Raw genomic sequence first — 20,262 nt, 5'->3', positions numbered from 1 at the left:
AAAAACTATGAATTATCATCCCTTATATATAGAAATAAAAGTCCTCAACAATATATTAGCAAACTGAATCCAGCAACATATAAAAAGGATTATATATTATATGACAAAGTGGGAATACAAAGTTGGTTTAACTGAAAATCAATTAATATGATATACTATAGTAATAAAGGTTTTTCTAAAACCATATGATCAACTCCATATACACACAAAAAGCATTTGAAAAAATCCAAACCCCTTTCATGATAAAATTACAACAAACTAGAAACAGAAAGGAACTTCTCAACTGATAAAGGCATCTATGAAATACCCATAGCGAACATGAAATTTAATGGTAAAAGATTGCAAGCTTGGAGTTGAGGTGTAGCTCAGTGGTAGAGTATTTGCTGAGCATGCAACAGGCCCTGGGTTCAATCCCCAGTACCACTCTTCCACCAAAACACACACACACTGAAAGTTTTTCCCTGAGGGTTAGGAACAAAACAAGGATGCTACATTTCTAGTTAATACTACATTACAAGTTCTAGCCAGGGCAGTTCAGGCAGAAAAAGAAATAAAATGCATTCAGATTAGAAATGAAGAAGCAAAACTATCTCTATATACTAATGATACAGTCTGATTCTGTAATAAAAAAAAATCCTGAGGACTCCACTAAAAAATTAGCACTTAATAAATGACTTTAGTAAGGCTATAGGACATAAAATCTACATACAAAAATTGTTTGTTGTATTTCTATGTAATGCTAATGAGAAAGCCAAAAAATAAGAAAACTATTCCATTTACAATAACATCAAAAAGACTAAAATATTTGGGAATAAATTTTGCAAAAAAAAAAAAAAAGGCAGGATGTATTGAAAAGTACAAAACAGGACTTGCCTAGCATGTGTAAGGCCCTAGATTCAATCACCAGCACTGCAAAAACAAACAACTCCCCCAAAACAAACAAAACTCAAAACCAAAAATCCCTGAACTATTAAAAGTACAAAACATTATTGGAAGAAATTAAAGAAGATAAAAATAAATGGAAAAGCATCCCATGCTCATGAGTCAGGATATTGTAAAATGATAATACAGCCCAAACTGTATCTATAGATGCAATGTAAACCCTAAAAAAAAATCCCAATTGACTGTTTTTCCCCCCAGAAATCATTCAGGTGATTTTTTCTTTTTCTTTTTTTTTTGGTACCAGGAATAGGATTCAGGGGCCCTCAACCACTGAAACACTGAGCCACATCCTCAGATCTGTATTTTTATTTTATTTAGAGACAGGGTCTCTAATGAGTGAGTTGCTCATGGACTTGCTATGTTGCTGAGTCTGGCTTTCAACTTGTGATCCTCCTGTCTCAGTCTCTTGAGCCACTGGGATTACAGGCGTGTGCCACCATACCTGGCTTATCCAGGTGATTTTAAAACTCAAATGGAGGGGCTGGGGTTGTGGCTTAGCAGTAGAGTGCTCACCTAGCACACATGATGCACTGAGTTCGCTTCTCAGCACCACATAAAAATATATAAAATAAAGGTTATTTAAAAAAACTCAAGTAGAATAGCAAGTAACCAAGAACAATAGCCAAAACAATCTTTAAAAAGGGCAAAGTTGGAAAACTCATATTACTGACTCCAAAACTTACTATAAAGCTCTCATAATCAAGACTGTGTGCCTGCATAAGGACATATAGATCAATGAAACAGAACCAAGAGCATAATGAAATTAGCCTTCTATATCACTCCATACACAATAATGAATTCAGAATGTACCACAGACTTGTAAAACTAAAACAATAAAAATTTCAGAACACAGAGTAAAGTGATACTGGGTTAGACAATGATTTCTGAGATACCATACTAAAAGCATATATGACAAGATTAAAAGAGAGAAATCACATCAATATAATTTTTTTTTCTTGCACTGCAAATAATATCATCAAGAAAGTGAAGGGTTGAGAATTTAGTACAGTGGTAGAATATTTGCCTAGCATGAGCTGAGTTCAATCCTCAGTAGCTCAGTAACATGAAGGAAAAAAAAATGGAAAGGGAAAAGGGAAGGATAAAAACAACACACAGAATGAGAGAAAATATTTGTAAATAATACTTTTAATAAATAACTAGTCTATTTGAATAGCTATTTCTCCTAAGAAAATTAAAACATGAAAAGATTCTCACTAGGGAATTAGAAATCAAAACTACAATGAGATGCCAATTCACATCTACTGAGATGGCTAAAATAAAAATGGTAGACAGGTAATGATATGGATGTGAAGAAAGTGGAATATACATATACTGCTGGTGGTAATACACAGTAGTATAGCCTCTTTGGAAATTATTTGGTAGTTCCTCAAATATTAAACAGACTAGTAATTCCATTTCCTAGGTATACACCACAGAGAATTAAAAACATATGTCCAAGCAAACACTTATATCCATGTGTTCATAGAAGCATTCTTAATCAGTAAATGTTCATCAAGTGATAAATGGAAAAATGTCACATATCCAATGTAGAATATTATTCAGCAGTGTTATGGTTTGGATGTGAGGTGTCTCCCAAAAGCTCACGTGTGAGACAATGCAAGAAGGTTAAGAGGAGAAATGATTGGGTTATGAGGGCCTTAACCCAATCAGAGAATTAATACCCTGATGGGGGATCAACTGAGTGGTAACTGAAGGTGGATAGGGTGTAGCTGGAGGAGGTGGGCATTGAGGTGTTGCTTTAGGGTATATATTTTGTATCTGACAAGTACAGACTCTCTCCCTGGTTCCTGATAATCATATGAGCCTCATCTTTACCACACTCTTACACCATGCCTTATCTGGAGCCCTAAGGAATGGAGCTGGTCTTCTATAGACTGAGATCTCTGAAACCATGAACCCCTAAATAAATTTTTCCTCTTCTAAAATTGTTCTTGTCAGGTCTTCTATTCACAATGGTGAAAAAGCTAACTAAAACAAGCAACAGTAAGGAATTAAGTACTGATATATGGTACATTGTATATGAACCTCAAAAATACTATGCTAACTGGGCATGATATTGCACACCTCTAATCCCAGCTACTCAGGAGCCAAGGCAGGAGGATAACCCTGTCTGGGCAATTTAGCAAGACTCTTTCTCCAAAAATAAATAAACAAACAAACAAATAAATAATAATTGGGGGCTGGGATATAGTGCATAGCATATGTGAGACATGTGAGGCTCTGAATCAACCCCCAGTATTAGGAAAAAAAATCACTATGATAGGTCAAAGAAGCCAGTCATAAGAGATCACAAAAGATCACACATTTTGTAATTCCATTTATATGAAATGCTCAGAATTGGAAAATGTATAGAGACAGAAAGCAGATTACTGGGAGGCAAGGGTAGTATAGACACGCTAATGGGATTTGGATTTCTTGTATGGTATGAGGGAAAAAATGTTCTAAAATTATATTGTGGCAATGATTGCACAACCCTAAAACCAAGTATTGCACAATATTCTGAAAACATTGAAATGTAAATTTTAAATGGAAGAACTGTGAGGTATCTCAGTTATATTTTAATAAAGCTGTTAAAAACAGTATATGCACATTTCACATCAAGCCATCTCATACCTTTCTTTGGCTTCTTTGAGCACAATTTCAAGTCTCTCCACCTTCTGGTTTCCTTCCCTTAGGCAAAGCAGGAGCTGGCTCACAGTTAATTCTTCAAATTCCAAATAATTCTTGGCACCTTTGGCATATTTGCTCCTTTATTGATACCACCACCACATTCAGTATAAAGGTTAAAAGGTTTTTTTTATGAAAAAATGAAAACCAACACTTAGAGTAACCCAATATAACTGAGATCAGCTTAAACAAATTGTTTTCCAGAACATTCTCCAATTAATTCTCATCTACTGACATATGGATGGTCCCAAGACCCATAGTGCTATGCTCCTTCCTACTTTCTGGGGAAGGTGTAGGGACTGACAGTGAGACTCCAGAGAAGCTAGCCTTAAAGTGTAACTTGCTGTTTCTGAATGGTCACTGTGTAAGTAAGACCCCAAAACTCGCTTTCCAGAGATCTAGTCTCAAAGAGGACTCAGCCAAATAAACTACATTGGTCTTTCTCCAAACCTGAGAAAGTCACTTTTACTTAAGAAAACATTTTTTTTCTTTTTGTTTCAAGTAATCAAAGAGAAATATAGCCAATGTTGTCAAATATTTTTCTGGCCTTCAAAATATGATTGAATAGAGACATTCTAATGACAAACAAAACCATGGCTACCACTCTAAAAACATTCAGGGACTATGATGACTATGGCAGGCACTATTTCAGTAAACTACTGGAGCTCACAAATCTAATAAAGAACCAACATTGAATTCCATTACTAGGACTCCAAAGCTCAAACTCTAAATCTAAATCAATCTCAAACTCCTTCTGATTATCATAAATAATATAGGGTTGTTATTGTTTTTTTTTTAAAATAGCACAGTGGCTTAAAAGAAGAACTGATCTTTGCATGTGGTATGAATGAGGAGGAAGTGGCTTGAAATTGTCAAACAATTTTCTTCCTTCCCTATACTTCCAGGAAAGTCTTCTGATACCAAAAGCAGAACTTGGGAAAAAAGTTTTAAGAATTTTTAACCTAAAAAAGGGAATAATATTCACTTATGCCAACAGCCATTTTTGATGAAAGAATATTGTCTAATATTTTCTCTCTGATATAAGGGCTTAGAAACATGATTGGAAATTTTTTTTCACCTTTTATAAGTCATTATCTATGTACATTCATCAAGTTATAGAAAAAATATTTTAAAAGTCTATGAGGCAATCTTGGGATGTAGCTCAGTGGTACAGTGCTTGCCTAACATATGTGAGACCTTTGGTTTAATTTCCAGTACCACAAAAAACCCCAAAACAAACAAACAACAAAAAAAAACAATCTATGTAGTGCTGGACACAGTGGCTGTAGTAATCCCAACTACTTAGAACGCTAAGGAGAACTGCAAGTTTGAGGCCATCCTCAATCTAGCAAGAACCTGTATTGCCCTTTCATTATTTAAGTTGTCTGTTTCTCAGTATCTACTTGGTTCAGGTAAACTTGAGACTATGCAGATATGATACCTGGGCACTTTCAAGAAACTCCTACAGTGATTGCTAGCATTAACAATAATTGTTAGAGAGGATCACCAGCACTGATCACTCTGGCTTATAACTAGGGATGAACAAGGAAGATAAAAGTGATACATCTCATTTATGGGAGCTGGGCAGCCTGCTCCAAGTCAGACAGCACTGGTAAACAAATTAGCAAACATGGGTCCACTGGTAAACAAATTAGAAAACATGGGTCTTTGGGAAGCAATATCTTCTTTTGATGCAGGGCAGGACTGTTTTCACTTCTTACCTGATGGAGATGAAACACCTACAACAGAGTAGTCTGCATTAGTCAGCCTAAAAAAGGCACCAAACATTGTTTTTATTCTCCACCAGTTTGGACTATAACATTAAATAGCATTCAAACTGAATATTAATGAAAGGTCCTACTATAAATCAATAAAAAGTTACTTCTCCAGCCCATCATGTTTGACCTCCAGTGACAGATTCAAAGGGACAAGACTGCCCTATATTTCTGCCTGACAGCTCTAGTCTTTCATCACATACATGTCAATGGAGACTGTTCTTGTAGGCTCAAGACTATTCTTGATTTCTTTTAATGTTCCATCTGCTTCTCCTTCCTGTAAAAGCAGAAATGAAAGGGATTAAAACAATATCTCTACAAGACAAATTGTTTGTCAAAAGAAAAGAAAAAGGGAAAAGATCAAGAATTTTGATGATACAACCCAGGAAACTACGCAATATTTGAATGTGAAATGATTAAATTGGGTCACTCAAGTGGAATGGAAATTTACTCTTCCCTCAGTCTGCACACCCTGTCAGGATTATAAATATCTAGGCCAAGGCGTAAAGGTCAGACTCTTCTCATTGAACACACTCACCCTGACTCCATAAACATGAAAGCTTATCTCGTATCTCTCCTTTTCCCCTAGGTTAAGGTCACACAGCTAACAATCCCACATATCTTTCTTATACAGCTCTCTAAAATGTAAAATACTAGAACTCTATGAATTAAAGTTGACAAAGAGGCAATTTTCTTTGGATGAGACTTACCTACATTTTTTTTTTTTTTGCCAAATTACGTGCTGTTAGAAATTTGCATGCACCATAGGCCATTTAGGGATGGAGAAGGTTAAGTAAGACTAAAGCAGTATTTGCAAGGCAGTTATATTCAAATAAACTAATAGGGAAATCTTCAAAAATTATAATAGATACTGTAGATATACTTCCTAAATCTTTTTTTTTATACCACACTGAGCCTCATCCAAGCCCTTTTAATTTTTCTATTTTGAGACAAGTTCTCATGAAGTTGCTTAAAGCCTCACTAAGTTGCTGAGGCTGGCTTCAAACCTGCAATCCTCCTGCCTCAGCCTCCTGAGCTGCACTTTCTAAATCTTGTGCAGTATTTTCAAGTTCACAGCAGTGAGGCAAGCACAACTGTCCCTTATCTGTGAGGCAGAAGATGATGTTAACTATAAGAGAACAAGCCTAATTTGAAGAAGTCTGATATACTCTTTTGGTTTCCTGAATTTTATCAGTTATTTGCAGAAGATTAAAGCTATTTGATCAAATTTCTGCTTCAGTCATCTTCCAGGAAGGACACTCTGGTAAAGGAGCCTTTTCAAACCTAAATTTCTCCTGATTTTGGCATGGATAGTAAGGTCACTAAGAACCATTTTCCAACTCTATTAATCTTTAGTGTGGTAAGTGAATAAGGAAGACCCACAGTATTATTCCAGAATACCTAGTAGATCAGCTGTTTTTCAAGTTGCTTCCCACTACCCCTGACTGATCTATAAAGTCCATTTCCTTTTTCAGGGCACAATTTATCTCTTTTCCCGTATCAGATCTGCACTTTGACAAAGCTCAAATGACCTTCTGTATTACAGAGGATTTTATCCTTGTGTGTTTTTTCTCCTTCAGTGTCCAATCTTTTGTAGTGTCATGGAAAGAGAGGCCCCTGCATGATCTACGTACTCACTCTGCTCTTTAACAGGACTATGTGTATATCCAGAAACAGTCATAATAGACACTTAACAAGAGTTTAGGGATCAATACACACCACCTTGCTTAGCTCACTTCATTTTGGGTTGACAGGAATTTGACTTTGACAGCACTGGGTTCAAACTCAGTTCTCATATACTCCACAACCTGTAACAGTGGTCATGTTATGCTTTGAATATAATTCTTACTGCTCTGCCACTGCAATTTATTTTTTAAATGGACATGTTTCTTTCTCCTCCTCTCTCCTGGGTTCTCCCTAATCTCAGGGGAAACAGGATTACCTTTCTTCCCCATCCTAAGCAGAGTACACACTCACCATAGGAATGAAGTAATCCAGACTTTGGGGATGGTACCAGAAGTTCTCAGAAAGGTCTTATCTCCCAAATGAACAAGTGAATTACAACTCCAGAGAACACACAGAATGTAGCCTTTGAGTCACCTCTTTAAAAGCCCCCTGTTCTTGCTGATGGGCAGAGTCATGGCTGTTGGGACAGGAGTCCCCTGTGTTTCTCCTCTGCTAGCAAAGCAATAAATCTTCTTTTTCCTTTTTCTCAAAATTCTGACCTTGTTATTGGATTGGCTTTGCAGACAATGACAGAGATTTTTGGCAACAAATCCACCACCAGAACAGCTCTTCCCTCTCTTCTCATTTTTAATTTCCCTAGTTCCTCATAAGACTTTGAAAAGAGAAACCCACAACTAAAAAGTATTTAAAAACCATTGGTTTACTACTTGATCACAATTCCGCTCATCTAAGTGAACTGTTCTCACGGCTTTGAGACCTGATTTTAAAAATGACCAGAAAGTTCATGCTTTATGTTTTTTTTTTGTTTTGTTTTTGAGTTGTTTTTAGGTCAGTCACAAAAACATCCAATTTGCCAAGACAAGTTGGGGAAAATAATTATATCTTTTGTCATAAAAGGTAATTTATATATTTTCATTTTTGCTAGGGAAACCCTTGCTAGCATTGTACTTAAAAAAATATGGGAGCTAATTTATCATTGCTACACTAAAATTTCCTCATTATTTCACTTCCATTGTTGGCAAAAAACAGTAGTAATTGTTTCCTCTGTCTAGATGAGGCGTTGTAGTTTGCTTAAAACAAGACCAAAAACAAACCTCTTACAGCCATCTTGATTTCAACAAAGGAGTCTTCTGAGGAGCCGCTGGCAGTCAGCTTGAGCTGTAATTCAGACACGATGACCAGCAGGTCTGCCTTTTCAGCCTGAAGGCTTGCCACCTGGGTCTTCAGCTGTTTCCACTTCCTGCTCTGCTATCACCTTGGGAAGCCTAGAGTCACCAGTGGGGTCCTGGAAATGACAAGGAGTAAAGCACATAAACAAATCAACTAAGGGCCTATGCATCAAAATTGATTGTCCTCACACTCATGTAAAAGGCTGTTTTCAATATCTTTGTACCCTGGTTTAAATAGAAAACCCAGCTCTTACTTACATTTATTTTAAAAGAACATTTAAGGTGGAAATTTTTACTGTGTGTGCGCTTCTGGGTATTGAACCCAGTGGCTCTCTTCCACTGTGTTACATCCCCAGTACTTTTTATTTCTTATTTTGAGACAGGTAAGTTACATAGGCTGCCCTCAAACTTGAGATCCTCATGCCTCAGTCTCTGCAGTAGCTAGGATTCATATGACACAATGCCGAGCATTTTACATTATTTTTGTTGTACTCAAATAACAGAAATTTAAAATGACTTCATGAAAGAAAGAAAGTCTTCCATAGCACATTGAAATATGGATATTATGAAAAGAACCAGCCAGATTTTGGCAATGGTGAATTAGACCAAAACTCTAGAAAACAAAAAGAAAAAGAAAAAAATCCCACCTTTTTTCCTCTCCAGAAATGTCCACTTATCCCCATTCTCCCTATACTCATGATATCTAATTAGAAGCCAAAGCACCAAGGATATTACTTGGTCCCATGACAGCAAAACGCAGTGAAATGACCCAAATCCTCCCAATATGTAAGTTGGTGGGTACAATATTCTATGTTGGTGTTTGAAAGTTGGTAAAAATAAATCTGGTGAGAAATAGGAAATTTAAAATTCAGAGATTGGTACCAAAAGCAAATGAATAAATAAACAAATTTAGCCTATAAAAACAATAATTAGCACTAATATCCCACTAGTGCCTACTATGCATTGTGTTCACCCTGTTGCAATGACTGCATATGTCAACGTCACAGGAGAAAGACCCTTTTTAGGTATGGCATTTTCACTTGGGAATAGGGAGAACAGATCTTGTCTATACACTGTCCAACACTGGGGGTATGACCTTGAACAGAATCCCTGAAATTCCTGGTCTCAGTTCTCTTAGGTTAGAAGGGAAGATGTGACACCACATACTTGGTTCTCTCCCTAAGAAACCTCCAAGGCTCTTATGTGCATGACAACATGCTTCATTTAGTTCCCTTTCCAAATTGGAAGTATAGATGCTTGAGAGCACCAAAAAAATTCAGCATTCCCTGCATCTTAATAGTTCAGTGAAAAATAACAAATTCTTCAGACCAGCCTTTAAAGAAAAATCTTAATTCTCAGAAACTGATAGCATAATTAACTATTATCAACATGATCTCTAAACAAATAATTTAAATTAGTAATCCATAACTTGTAGTCAGCATTATCTGAGTTTTATCCTTTTCCTCTCCCAACCTCTCTAAAAGATTTCCCAAGAAACAAAGAATAGGCCCAAAGGTTCAGAGTGGAACTTTAGCAGTATAAGAAAGACACGTGGCTGGACCACAAACCAGCTAGTCCATGAGGTACTGACTTGTTACCCGATGGGCCTCCCGCTGCCCAGGTGATACTCTGCCTTCAGGTGGAGCAGTGACATGCTGGGAACTACCACAAATTCAAAGGAAAGCAGCTCAAAGAACCCCAAGAAGCAAGGAAAAGTTAGAAGCTGTGCAAATTCTCTCAGCAGTGACTCACACAAAAGAAACAAAGGTGAAGAATGAAACAGAAAAAGCATAGGTATACCTCACCTAGAACGAATCTAAGCAAAACTAGCCTTTTAAGGAATCATTATGTGTGCCCTCTTGACCTCTCTAAGGACATTTTGTAGAAAGCATTTTTATGCACCTTAGGAGAGAAAATAGAGTTTTAAACAGTGTTTGAGGATCAAGGATAAAAAACTGACATTAGAATCTCAGATTATTTGTCTAAATTTTCTTTTTTCACAATTCCCTTAATTGTCCTCAGGAAATAATAAATCCAATTATTTTTCCATGAAACTCCTTATAAGATAACCCTTCAAATTTCCCTTCATTTACTACTGAAATCCTTTCATTTGCTTCCTGGATTAGCACTTCTATGGTTTATCTCTGATCTCTACTCCAACTCCATTCTTTGTTACTCTGTTTCATCACTTCTGAGCCCTTACCACTGACCTTCATGTGACACAATTTGTCTTTTCATGTATTTGTACAATCTTTCCTCCCACTGTCCTGAAAATATGCCTAAGTTAATATGCCATCTTAGAATCCTAGAAGGATTCTATCTATTGACCCTGCATAGCCATTTATACAAATAAGGTAGAAAACACTCCCTGGAGATAATTTTAATGCATAATTCAGTGAAATCAGACAGAACCTCTAGTGCCTGGCCTCATGAGGATCAGAAGGTAGACCTCCAAGGGAGATCTCTGTTCATCCTCATGTGGAGTTTGTGTCCTATGATCACTTGCCTTGAAAGCAGCTGTCCAAAGCTTCAGCTTCTGATTTAACTTCTTCCAATTCTGGAGCCTTCTAGGAAAGCCCATAGGCAGATAGCTTAAAAAGACAAACTGCTTCTGAAAGCTGCTATCTTGGCTTCAGTGTGATAGGCCCCAGCTGGCTAAAGCCAATAATCAGCTCACATTCCAAAATCCAAGGAAGCAACATAATTTAAGATATTTTCTTCCAGAGATTAGAAAATCATTCATATATCTTAAGTGATCATTTCTTCAGAGAATTTTACCTCAACAATATTTAGCTAATGAGAAATTCCTGCCCCCCCCAAAGAAACAACTTCATGCTCTTTGAACAGTAAGACAAGTTGATGGTTCAGGCATGATAAATCTTACCAACAATACAAATATAAATTTATCCAAGCAGAATATTCATCATTCCATGAGCAGGATGATGAGTAAGATCATTGATATGAACTGTAGTATTTTTGTAATGAACTTCTCATGTTTTGAATTATTCACTCCCCTTTTCCATTATTTTTAATTTTCTTTCTATTCCTTACCCATTCAAGAAAATAGAGATCAACAAAGTTCAAAGTAAAAAGCCTCAAGAAAAAAATCACTGATAGCTAGAATACATCCTCCCTAATACAACTAAGTACTTCATCTTCCAAAGGATTAAGCTTGGAAGAAAATGAATAGCAGATGTCCACCCAAGTGAACAATAACTAGTGACCCTTGGTATATTGTCAGGGACTTCAAATGTGTCCTGGTTTGTTTTTCACTAACATCTTTGACATCTACTCTCTAGTATGAATACATTTCCCAAGTTACTTGGGTGATATGTCTCTTTCTCTTTAACCATGGCAACTCTATAGCCAGCCCCTCATCACAACGTGGCATTTGACAAGTCATTTTTCAAAAGAAAATGTAAAGTGAATTATCTCCATTTTAGATTAGAGAAAGGACAAATTCAATAAGTAAAAATAGTGAATAGTAGATGTTTTAAATGTGATTTTTATCAGAGACATAATCTAAAAGACAACAATTGGATGGTTCAAACCAGAGGTCCACCTGCATCGCTGTAATGAATATGAAACACTGATTTATCGCCTCAGTATTCTTTGGACTACAACCAACATGGTTAAAGCCTTATAGATTTCTTTTCCCCAGCAGAGATTATACAGGCTTAAGCTGCAATCAAGGGCTGGGGTTGTGGCTCAGTGGTAGAGCGCTTACCTAGCTAGCATGTGTAAGGCACCGAGTTTGATTCTCAGCACCACATATAAATAAATAAATAAATGTCCATCAAAAACTAAAAACATATTTTAAGAAAACTGCAATCAATTTTTTTTCACCAGAAACACTTTATACAACACTAGTTCAGCCTGAATCATGAAAGGTTTTCATCTAGGAGTCTAGACAAATAAGATTCTATTGAAAATACTAAGAAACAACATCATAATTTATCAGTCTTCTCACCTCAAATGGTCTTTCTGATTTCCCTTTTAGTTTTCCAAGATCTTCCTTCAATTTTTCATTTTCATGACTCAAGGCCATCAGGCGCTCTTTGGCTTCTTTGCTCTGTATCTCAAAAAACTGGTGTTCTTCCTTCTGTTTCTCTGTCCAGGCTGAGAGCTCCTCAAATCGCCCTTTCATAGCTTGATTATTTAGCTTCATGGCTTCTGTATGGGGGTCAGAATGAGGAAGTCACACACACCAGGAGAATGGACCAAATGCGCCCACAGCCCACTTCATCACTTGGCTCTGGATCCAAACAGGCCAGCCTTGGCCTGGGCCCAAGGGTCAGCAGGAGAAAGATTATATCAAAGTGAGTGGTTTTTGCTTTCAGACAGGACTAGTGAACATTTCTAGTCCTCAAAGTATCAAGAAAAAAAATTGATTTGGATACCTCCACTATAGCCCAAATTCCCATTTCTAACTAGGAGACTAAGGCAGGTCCTATCACTCTGTGATAAGAACACCCTTTCTGCCAAAAGCCATAGTTTGACATATCAGAATGCTTCCTACGAATAGGTAATATTTAGGACTAAGTCTGTATTCAAAGAAGCTTTATTTCTTTCCCCCCTTAATAGACTAAATGTCACTAAACTATTTCCCTGAGATAGAATATTTTTTTTTTCTTTTTCTTTTTTTGCAGTGCTGAGGATCCATCCCAGGGCCTTGCACATGCTAGGCAAGCATTCTGCTACTGAACAACATCACCAGTCCCTGACAGAATATGTTTTATTCTTACATTATCAAGAGGTAAATAACAGAAAGCATTTTAGCCCTACCAAAAGCCATCTGGGCTCATGTAGGAGACTTGTTACAAAGGAATTATGTTTCATAAAGGCCCCAGGTGAGTGGAGAATACAGGTTGAGTGGCTGCTCACCTTTCAGCTGGTGGTTCTCAACCAAGAGCTCCTTCATCTGCTGCAGCAGCTCCTCTGGGGTGAATGTATCCAGGCTGGGGTGAGCCAGAATGGGGGGTCCATTTCCTGTGGTCTCAATGGGACTGTCCCCTTTTTCAGTCAGGCAGCTGAGAGGTTGGTGGGACATGACAGAAGTTCCTATGGAAAAGCCACAAACTGAAAATCTAGCCATGCCCCTTCTACCAAGGGTGTCCTTGAGTCTCACAGACCCATTAATAATTACTAATATTTATTTACAAAGTTGCCAACTTTCTCCACTTGCATTTTGAACTTTTTAAATTATTTTTTTGTTTTAAACAAAAAGGCATATCCCAGTTTCAGAAAAACATGCATGCATGTATACATGAGTGTACAAAGGGATACAATAAGAGACTGGAAAATGAGAAGGAAGGGTATGTGTAGACATGGGCAAAGCATCATTAAATTTTCCCATGCAGATCTTTAAGTTCAAATATCCTTACTTTGAGTGAATTATATGGTATGTGAATTATATCTCAATAAAACTGTTAATTTTCATATATTTATTTTTTGTAGTTTTGGTTAAAAGAGAAGGGGAGATTTAACATTTTTTTCAATGCTTAATTTGTGTTAAAACACCACCCAAACATGTCATTGCCTCTACATTCTTCATTAAAAGTCACCCAGGTAGCTATTTTACCATGAAGAAACTGAGTTCACAGAGGTATACAGCTTGTTCATGGCAAAGAAGTGGCACAAACAAGTATCAAAAGATGATTTCCACACCCACCCTATCATACAATAAAGGTGCTACTAAATACATGGCCTTCAATATCATATTTTGTAAAACATATACCAAAAAATTTTAAGACATCTTTCTATTTTGTATTCTGAAAATATTTCTACTCATATGACTTTATTTTGTAAATGGGTCAGTGTGGACTTAAAAATACAAGATACCAGTACATACCAACTCTATTTCTTTATTATGTACCACCCAGACAAACAGGGACATCATTCCATGACTGGATATATACTATGTGAAAAAACTTTCATCTTCACACTTTTTTTTTCCATCAAGAACTGATGTGGATGGATTATAAAGCTAAACAAAAGCCACTGACACCAAAGAAGGCCCTAGGATGAAGAAGTAAGCAAGCCCATTTTTAATGGGAGAAAGACATTGCTCTCAGACCCATCAGCTCCTCATGATTACAGAGCCTGTGTGGCCCCTTTGAATTGTGCATGAAATCAGTCACTGCAAGACAAGAGGCAAGAGAACTGCCTCCTAAAATATAACAAGAGGCAAGGGTTTCAACTCTCTGCCTGTGCTTTGGAAATAAGAGGATAGCACACTGATTTTGGTAGGGAAGAACTTGTAGGCAATCAGAGACAATGCTACGACCAATAGAGCCAGCATGTCCTGCAGTGCCACTAGCCATGTGACTTCTACCTAAAGCAGTCAGCACAAAGAAATGCATACTCATGAACTAGTCCCGAGAATGGCAACTTTATGAATGGAAAACACTGATAAAGCATTTTACTCAATTCTGAACCTCTTGCATTTATGTCTTACACAACTAAATTGATCTAGAAAAAAGATATCATGCTAAAATGTTCCATCATTTAGCATTAAGGAACTAAAGCAGACTGCTCTTCTAGAAGGAAGGAAGAGAAGGAAGGGAAGGAAGGGAAGGAAGGGAAGGAAGGGAAGGAAGGGAAGGAAGGAAGGAAGGAAGGAAGGAAGGAAGGAAGGAAGGAAGAAAAGAAACTGCCAATGTCTATGACTTTCCATGAATTTATTTCTGTACAGAATGATCTTGGTATCAACATTTCATTAAAATGAGGTTTTTCCTTTTTTTAATGGGGTTTTCTGATAACAGTGTTCATACCTATTTTGCAGAGGAATAATAAACTTCCAGGTAATAGGCCTAAATGTGTAATTCATCAGCCAATATAAAATTTCCTTAGTTATTCCTCAATTACATTATAGTTTGCAAGGGTGCATCTCTCTCTCTCTCTCTCTCTCTCTCTCTCTCTCTCTCTCTCTCTCTTTCTCTCTCTCTCTCTCTCTCTCTCATACACACACACACACACACACACACACACACACACATTTTTTTTTCCTCTTAGTACTAGGGATCAACTCCAAGGCCTTGTGCATGCTAGGCAAGTGCTTTACTACTGAGCTACACCTGCAGCCCAAAATATTTTTTAAAATATCTAAACACTTATCTAGAGATGTTCTCAGTCTTTTCATATGAATAAATTTTCCCTTAATTGTTTTTCCAAGGGAGAAGGAATAGAAAGGGAAAGGAAAAGGGGAAGGGAAGGGAAAGGGATGTTCCCTTGAAAAGTATTCAGATGTTTTCCTCCTTGACCTTCCTTGACACCTTTACCAAGTCTACAGATAAACCATAATAAAGGTAAAACCAGATCTAGTTGTTATATCAGTGCTTCCAGCTTTTTCAGATTGTCCAGGTTTTATAAAGATATTGTAAAAAGCCGGGTTGTGCTAAAAGAGGCAGTAGAAAAGCACTTATACCACTAGCCAAATGTGTGGCCTTGGGAAGTCACCTGACCTGTTGTGATAACTCACTGACTGGTATAGCAGATGATATGCTTCATTGTTGCTCTCAGCTCAGCAACCCTGTGAAAGGTATTCTTTGGTTTCTAAGATTATAGTCCTACTTTACCCTTCAACATAGACACACCCTCATGAGCATGTCTCTCACCAATTCATACACCTGTCCTAGTTACAGCAAACTATTTTTATCCAATATTGTTAGGAAAAATTAGTTTTTAATTCAAATGTTATAGTAGATAAGAAGTTAGCATGCACGATAACCATAGCATATAGATTCTATCAAAATTTTACTAACAGTAATTTAATATAAAATAATTTTGGATGACTCAAAGGGCACTTTATGATTTTAGAATGTTCTGGAGGAATTATTATGAGTGATCACTGTAGAGTGCACATGTGAAATATCTATTGGTAGAAATGCCAGTTAGGGAAAACTTAAAATTAAGTTTTAACATCACCTTGAGAAACCTTCAAGTGGGCAAACACAGAGGTATATTATAAATCTTTGCACATATATTCAGAGATTACAGAAATTGGAACAATGTCATTTAGTCCAAGAGTCTATCTAATAACAGATTTTCTCATAATAATCTAAATGACCTCAATCTGAAGTGTGTCAGTTCTCAGAAAAAGTGATATTTAATAATGGAAGGATTGAGCACAGAATTTGTCAAGATTTCACCAGTAAGGAAGACTGAAAACTACCCGGTAGGTAGAAGGTCAAAAAAAAAAAAAAATCTAGATTTTATTCTTAGATCTGCTACCTGAATTCCTAACATCATATTCTTATTTTTAATTCCAGAATATCAAGTAATTATAGAAATGACTTGACCTTGGAGACATGGACATAACTCACATTCCTGAGTTGGCCTTAGAGATAATTTAGTCCAACTTCTTATTCAAAGCAAGAATGTCTTGTCTAGTTTCCACGATGCATGCTCACAAAACAGGTTTGAATATTTCAATGACAGAAAACATGAGCAATAATTCAAGTTGTGGGCACTGTCTCTTCTATTACAGGATGGCTGATGGCCAGAAAATTGTAATGTGTTAAGTAGAATTTACACTGGCTTCTACCCACTAGACATTAGACACAAAATAAGATTAGGCCCTTACCCTGATGCAGTTGTGCCTTCAAATTTGCTACTGAAGTATTCATAGGTTCAATTCCTACATGGATAAATCACATTTTGTTGTTGTTGTTGTGTTTGTTTGTTTTTGGTACCAGTGATTGAACCCTGGGGTGCTTAACCACTGAGCTACATCTCCAGTCCTTTTTTATATTTTATTTTGAGACAGGGTCTCACTAAGTTGCTTAGGGCTTCGATAAATTGCTGAGGCTGGCTCTGAACCAATAGCTACCTAATCCTCCTGCCTCAGTCTCCTGAGCCTGGGATAAATTAGTCTTAAAGTAAAAACTTGTTTCTTGATCAGAGATAATAGTTGGCTCTTGGAAGTATAGTTGGCTCTACCAGTATGTATTCACAGAGGGGCTAAGATTCCAAGGTTGCATCAGCTAAACCCATCACCACACTGGAAAAAGAACTTAAGAGTATTTATAAAAGAAGGCTTACCATTATATACTAGAAATTCTAGTTTGATATAGTATCTTCCTATTACACAGAAAACAGAAACAGCTTTAACCTAGTCACCAAGATAGGAACCTGAGAGTGATGCTTGATACTTTGAATTCCCTCTTCTGTCAAGTATAATGGATCCTCAAATAGTAGTCTCTCCCACCCACTAAATGCTTCTCAACCTCCTCTCCATCCCCATAAGCTTAGCTCAGGCCCTTCTTAGTTTGCCTGGACTCTGACCTGACCACCATTGAGAACAGGATTTTTTATTTGTTTTGTTTAGTTTTTGGTCTACTGCTGTACCCCCAGCCCTGAGGACATTACGTAAAACATATAATGAAAGGTTCAATATATCCTTATTGAATGGATTTTAATAGCTGCCTTTAAATGGTCTGACTTTTATCTCTTTCCATTTCAGTTCCATTGTCTCTTCTATAACATGAGGTCATTACCTGAGTACAACTAATCTTATAAGACAGAATTCTGGCAAGACAATATGGCCTTTCAGGTCCAGGCTCAACATACCTATCTATGGTGTCATCTGTCACCAAACTACTCATACTCAAGTACACAGAAAGGCTCACAATTCTCTGTGTTCTTAGCCTCTGCACCCTTGTCTCTCTTTTGTCATTTGCCTTAGATCTCTGACTCCATCTCAAATATGATGTCCTGTATCAAATGAACTCTTTCTTCTCTTAAGCACCCAAGAGCAATTTGTGTCTCTACTTCCTTGGCCTTCCTTCCCCAAACTTACTGTTGTCATCTTATGCCCATCTATTTTCTCTCTGTGTTATTCTGACTAAAGACTGTACACAGCAGGCTTCCAAACAATGTTTGCTGAAATGAAAAGAAAATACAGCATAATGAAGTATTTTTAAGTCTAATACCTGTAAAGTGTTTTCTGCTGTATAAATGACAAACCCCACATGCTGGTATTGTTATGTTTTCCTAGAGTTCTATGGCATTCACTTCCAGATTTTTTTTAAATCAACCTTAAAACCAATTTTAAAAATCAAACTTGCTTTTTATATCACTGTAAAGGCATCGAAATACTATCTCATAACATATTCTCATGCTCCATTGCAATACACATGTTGAAGTGGAAACAATGAAAACTTTTAAAATGGATTTTATTTTTAAGATTTTAATTTTTTCCCTTTGCTTTTTGTTTACCAGTCTATAAATTCTAAAGAATTTATTAAATAGGCCAACTCTATAAAATTCAGATAAGCAGGTTTGAGGATCACTGGGTATTTTTCATGGTGAGAACACCTACGTGCTACTATTTGAGAATCAAATAAAAAAAAAGAAAGTAATACACTGATCAATTCCTTTCAAGTTTATTTGGAGGGAAACCTCAATTCTGTATCATAATATGCAGGTTAAAGTTTTGTTGTAAAACAAAGACGGTGTTACTTTTATAGTGTTGTACACACTATATAAAGATGTCCTAAAACAGATTCAGTGAAAAAACAGATCAAATACCCTTCAGACTCAAATCAGTCCTTGTCCACTACAAACCACACTCAAACTGCACTTGTCTTGTCCATTCCAGGGCAGTCCCTGGCCTTGGCTTCTGCTCTGGGTCCTCTCTAGTACAATACAAATAGGCCGGTCCTGGGAGGCAGCCTTGGCTCCCCACCTCTTCTTTCCCTAAGTCAAAAGAGCCAGGTGGCTGGCTGCTCTTGTTACAGTGCTGCTCTGCTAGTCAATTCTTAAGCTTCTGGGCATCCTGACACTGTCTTCTGTGTTTTTCTAAGTCTTTCCCTAAGGCTTTAATTGTCCATTTCATCCTTAAACACCTCTGTGGCACACATTTCCATAAACAGTACTCTTGGTAGCAAGGCCTGGCCAGAAGCTAGGTTTCATTTCTTCTGAGCCTGTTTATTGCCTCATCTTACACATTTCTGACTCTAAAAGCAATTCCTTTGAGATTCTCAGCTCATCAAATATTCATCCTCTCTCCCTCTGCTGTATATCTATCTGTATAGCTACATAAAGTAAAATCTACATATATATGTAGATTTCAGAGAGAGAGAGATCACACACCTTCCTAGACACAACGGTTTACGTTGACTCCTCTGAGCTGACCACCTCGGAGAGCCCACCACCTTGGAGAGAGGTCAGTACTCTTTACTGTTCCTGGAACACCTCGTTGATAGTGTTTTCATGTCTTCCAAGAGTGCACCTTTAACCACTTCCTCCTACAAGAGGACATTACCCCCAAAACACCTCTGTGACCTGCAGAAGAAGTCACCTGCAGCTAACCAAGCCACTGTTTTTACTATTCCGGGGCTCAGGGACCCTCTGGGGTGGCCGCACCGGTCGCCCTTTCACAACAGGTCATGATCCGGGGCCTGAAAACCCCAAAACCCTCGCAGGGCAGTTGTCCCACAGGAGGTGTGCCCCATGGCCGCCCCAACCCTCGTCATCCTCACGGCAAGCTCAGGCCTAGAGGGGGGAACCGCTTCCAGGGCGAGAAGCACTCCCCAAGGAAGGAGCCACCCCCCGCCCAATCCCTGTCGCTCCCTACCCCAGCTCACCGGCCGCCAGCGATCGGCTTCTCTCGATGTCACTGACCCCTAGGCATCGTGCCCCAGGAGGAGAGCTCCCGGCCCGGATGTGGACGCCGGCTGGGAGACCGGCCAAGGGCGGGGACCGGAGCGGCGGGGCCCGGGGACTTAGGATCGGCCTCGCAACCAGCCCGGCGCCGCTCAGCTGACCACAGCGCCAGCTCCCCGCCTCTGCCGGGGAATTTCTCAGGCTCCGCCCAAGGCACGCCTGTGGCCACGCCCCTCGTGGCCTCGCCCAACGTCCCGCCCCTCTCTCTCCTGCTGGTGCCCAGCGTTCCACCCTCACTGCTTTGGTGCAGTGCCAAGCTCCCCACCCAGGGGGTAAGAAAACGCTGAGGTGACAGACAGATGTCCTTAATTAAGATAAAGTACGAATTAGAAGAA

The 20,262-nt window shown here is 38.0% G+C and overlaps 1 protein-coding gene across 1 annotated transcript in view; it reads right to left on the bottom strand.

Annotated features, from left to right (window-relative positions):
* The window catches only part of LOC101956249 (optineurin), a 58,502-nt gene extending 38,441 nt beyond the window's left edge, over positions 1 to 20,061 (bottom strand). Inside the window, 7 exon segments of the mRNA XM_078023535.1 lie at positions 3,577 to 3,711; positions 5,609 to 5,682; positions 8,193 to 8,322; positions 8,324 to 8,376; positions 12,231 to 12,433; positions 13,145 to 13,321; positions 19,849 to 20,061. Of these exon segments, the coding sequence (XP_077879661.1) occupies positions 3,577 to 3,711; positions 5,609 to 5,682; positions 8,193 to 8,322; positions 8,324 to 8,376; positions 12,231 to 12,433; positions 13,145 to 13,310 (761 nt within the window). The 5' untranslated portion in view covers positions 13,311 to 13,321; positions 19,849 to 20,061.
* Between the last annotated feature and the right edge of the window lie 201 nt (positions 20,062 to 20,262).

Source organism: Ictidomys tridecemlineatus, chromosome 10 (assembly GCF_052094955.1).
Source record: "Ictidomys tridecemlineatus isolate mIctTri1 chromosome 10, mIctTri1.hap1, whole genome shotgun sequence".
In the NCBI taxonomy this organism is placed as follows: domain Eukaryota; kingdom Metazoa; phylum Chordata; class Mammalia; order Rodentia; family Sciuridae; genus Ictidomys; species Ictidomys tridecemlineatus.
This window is presented reverse-complemented; position numbering and strand designations above follow the sequence as displayed.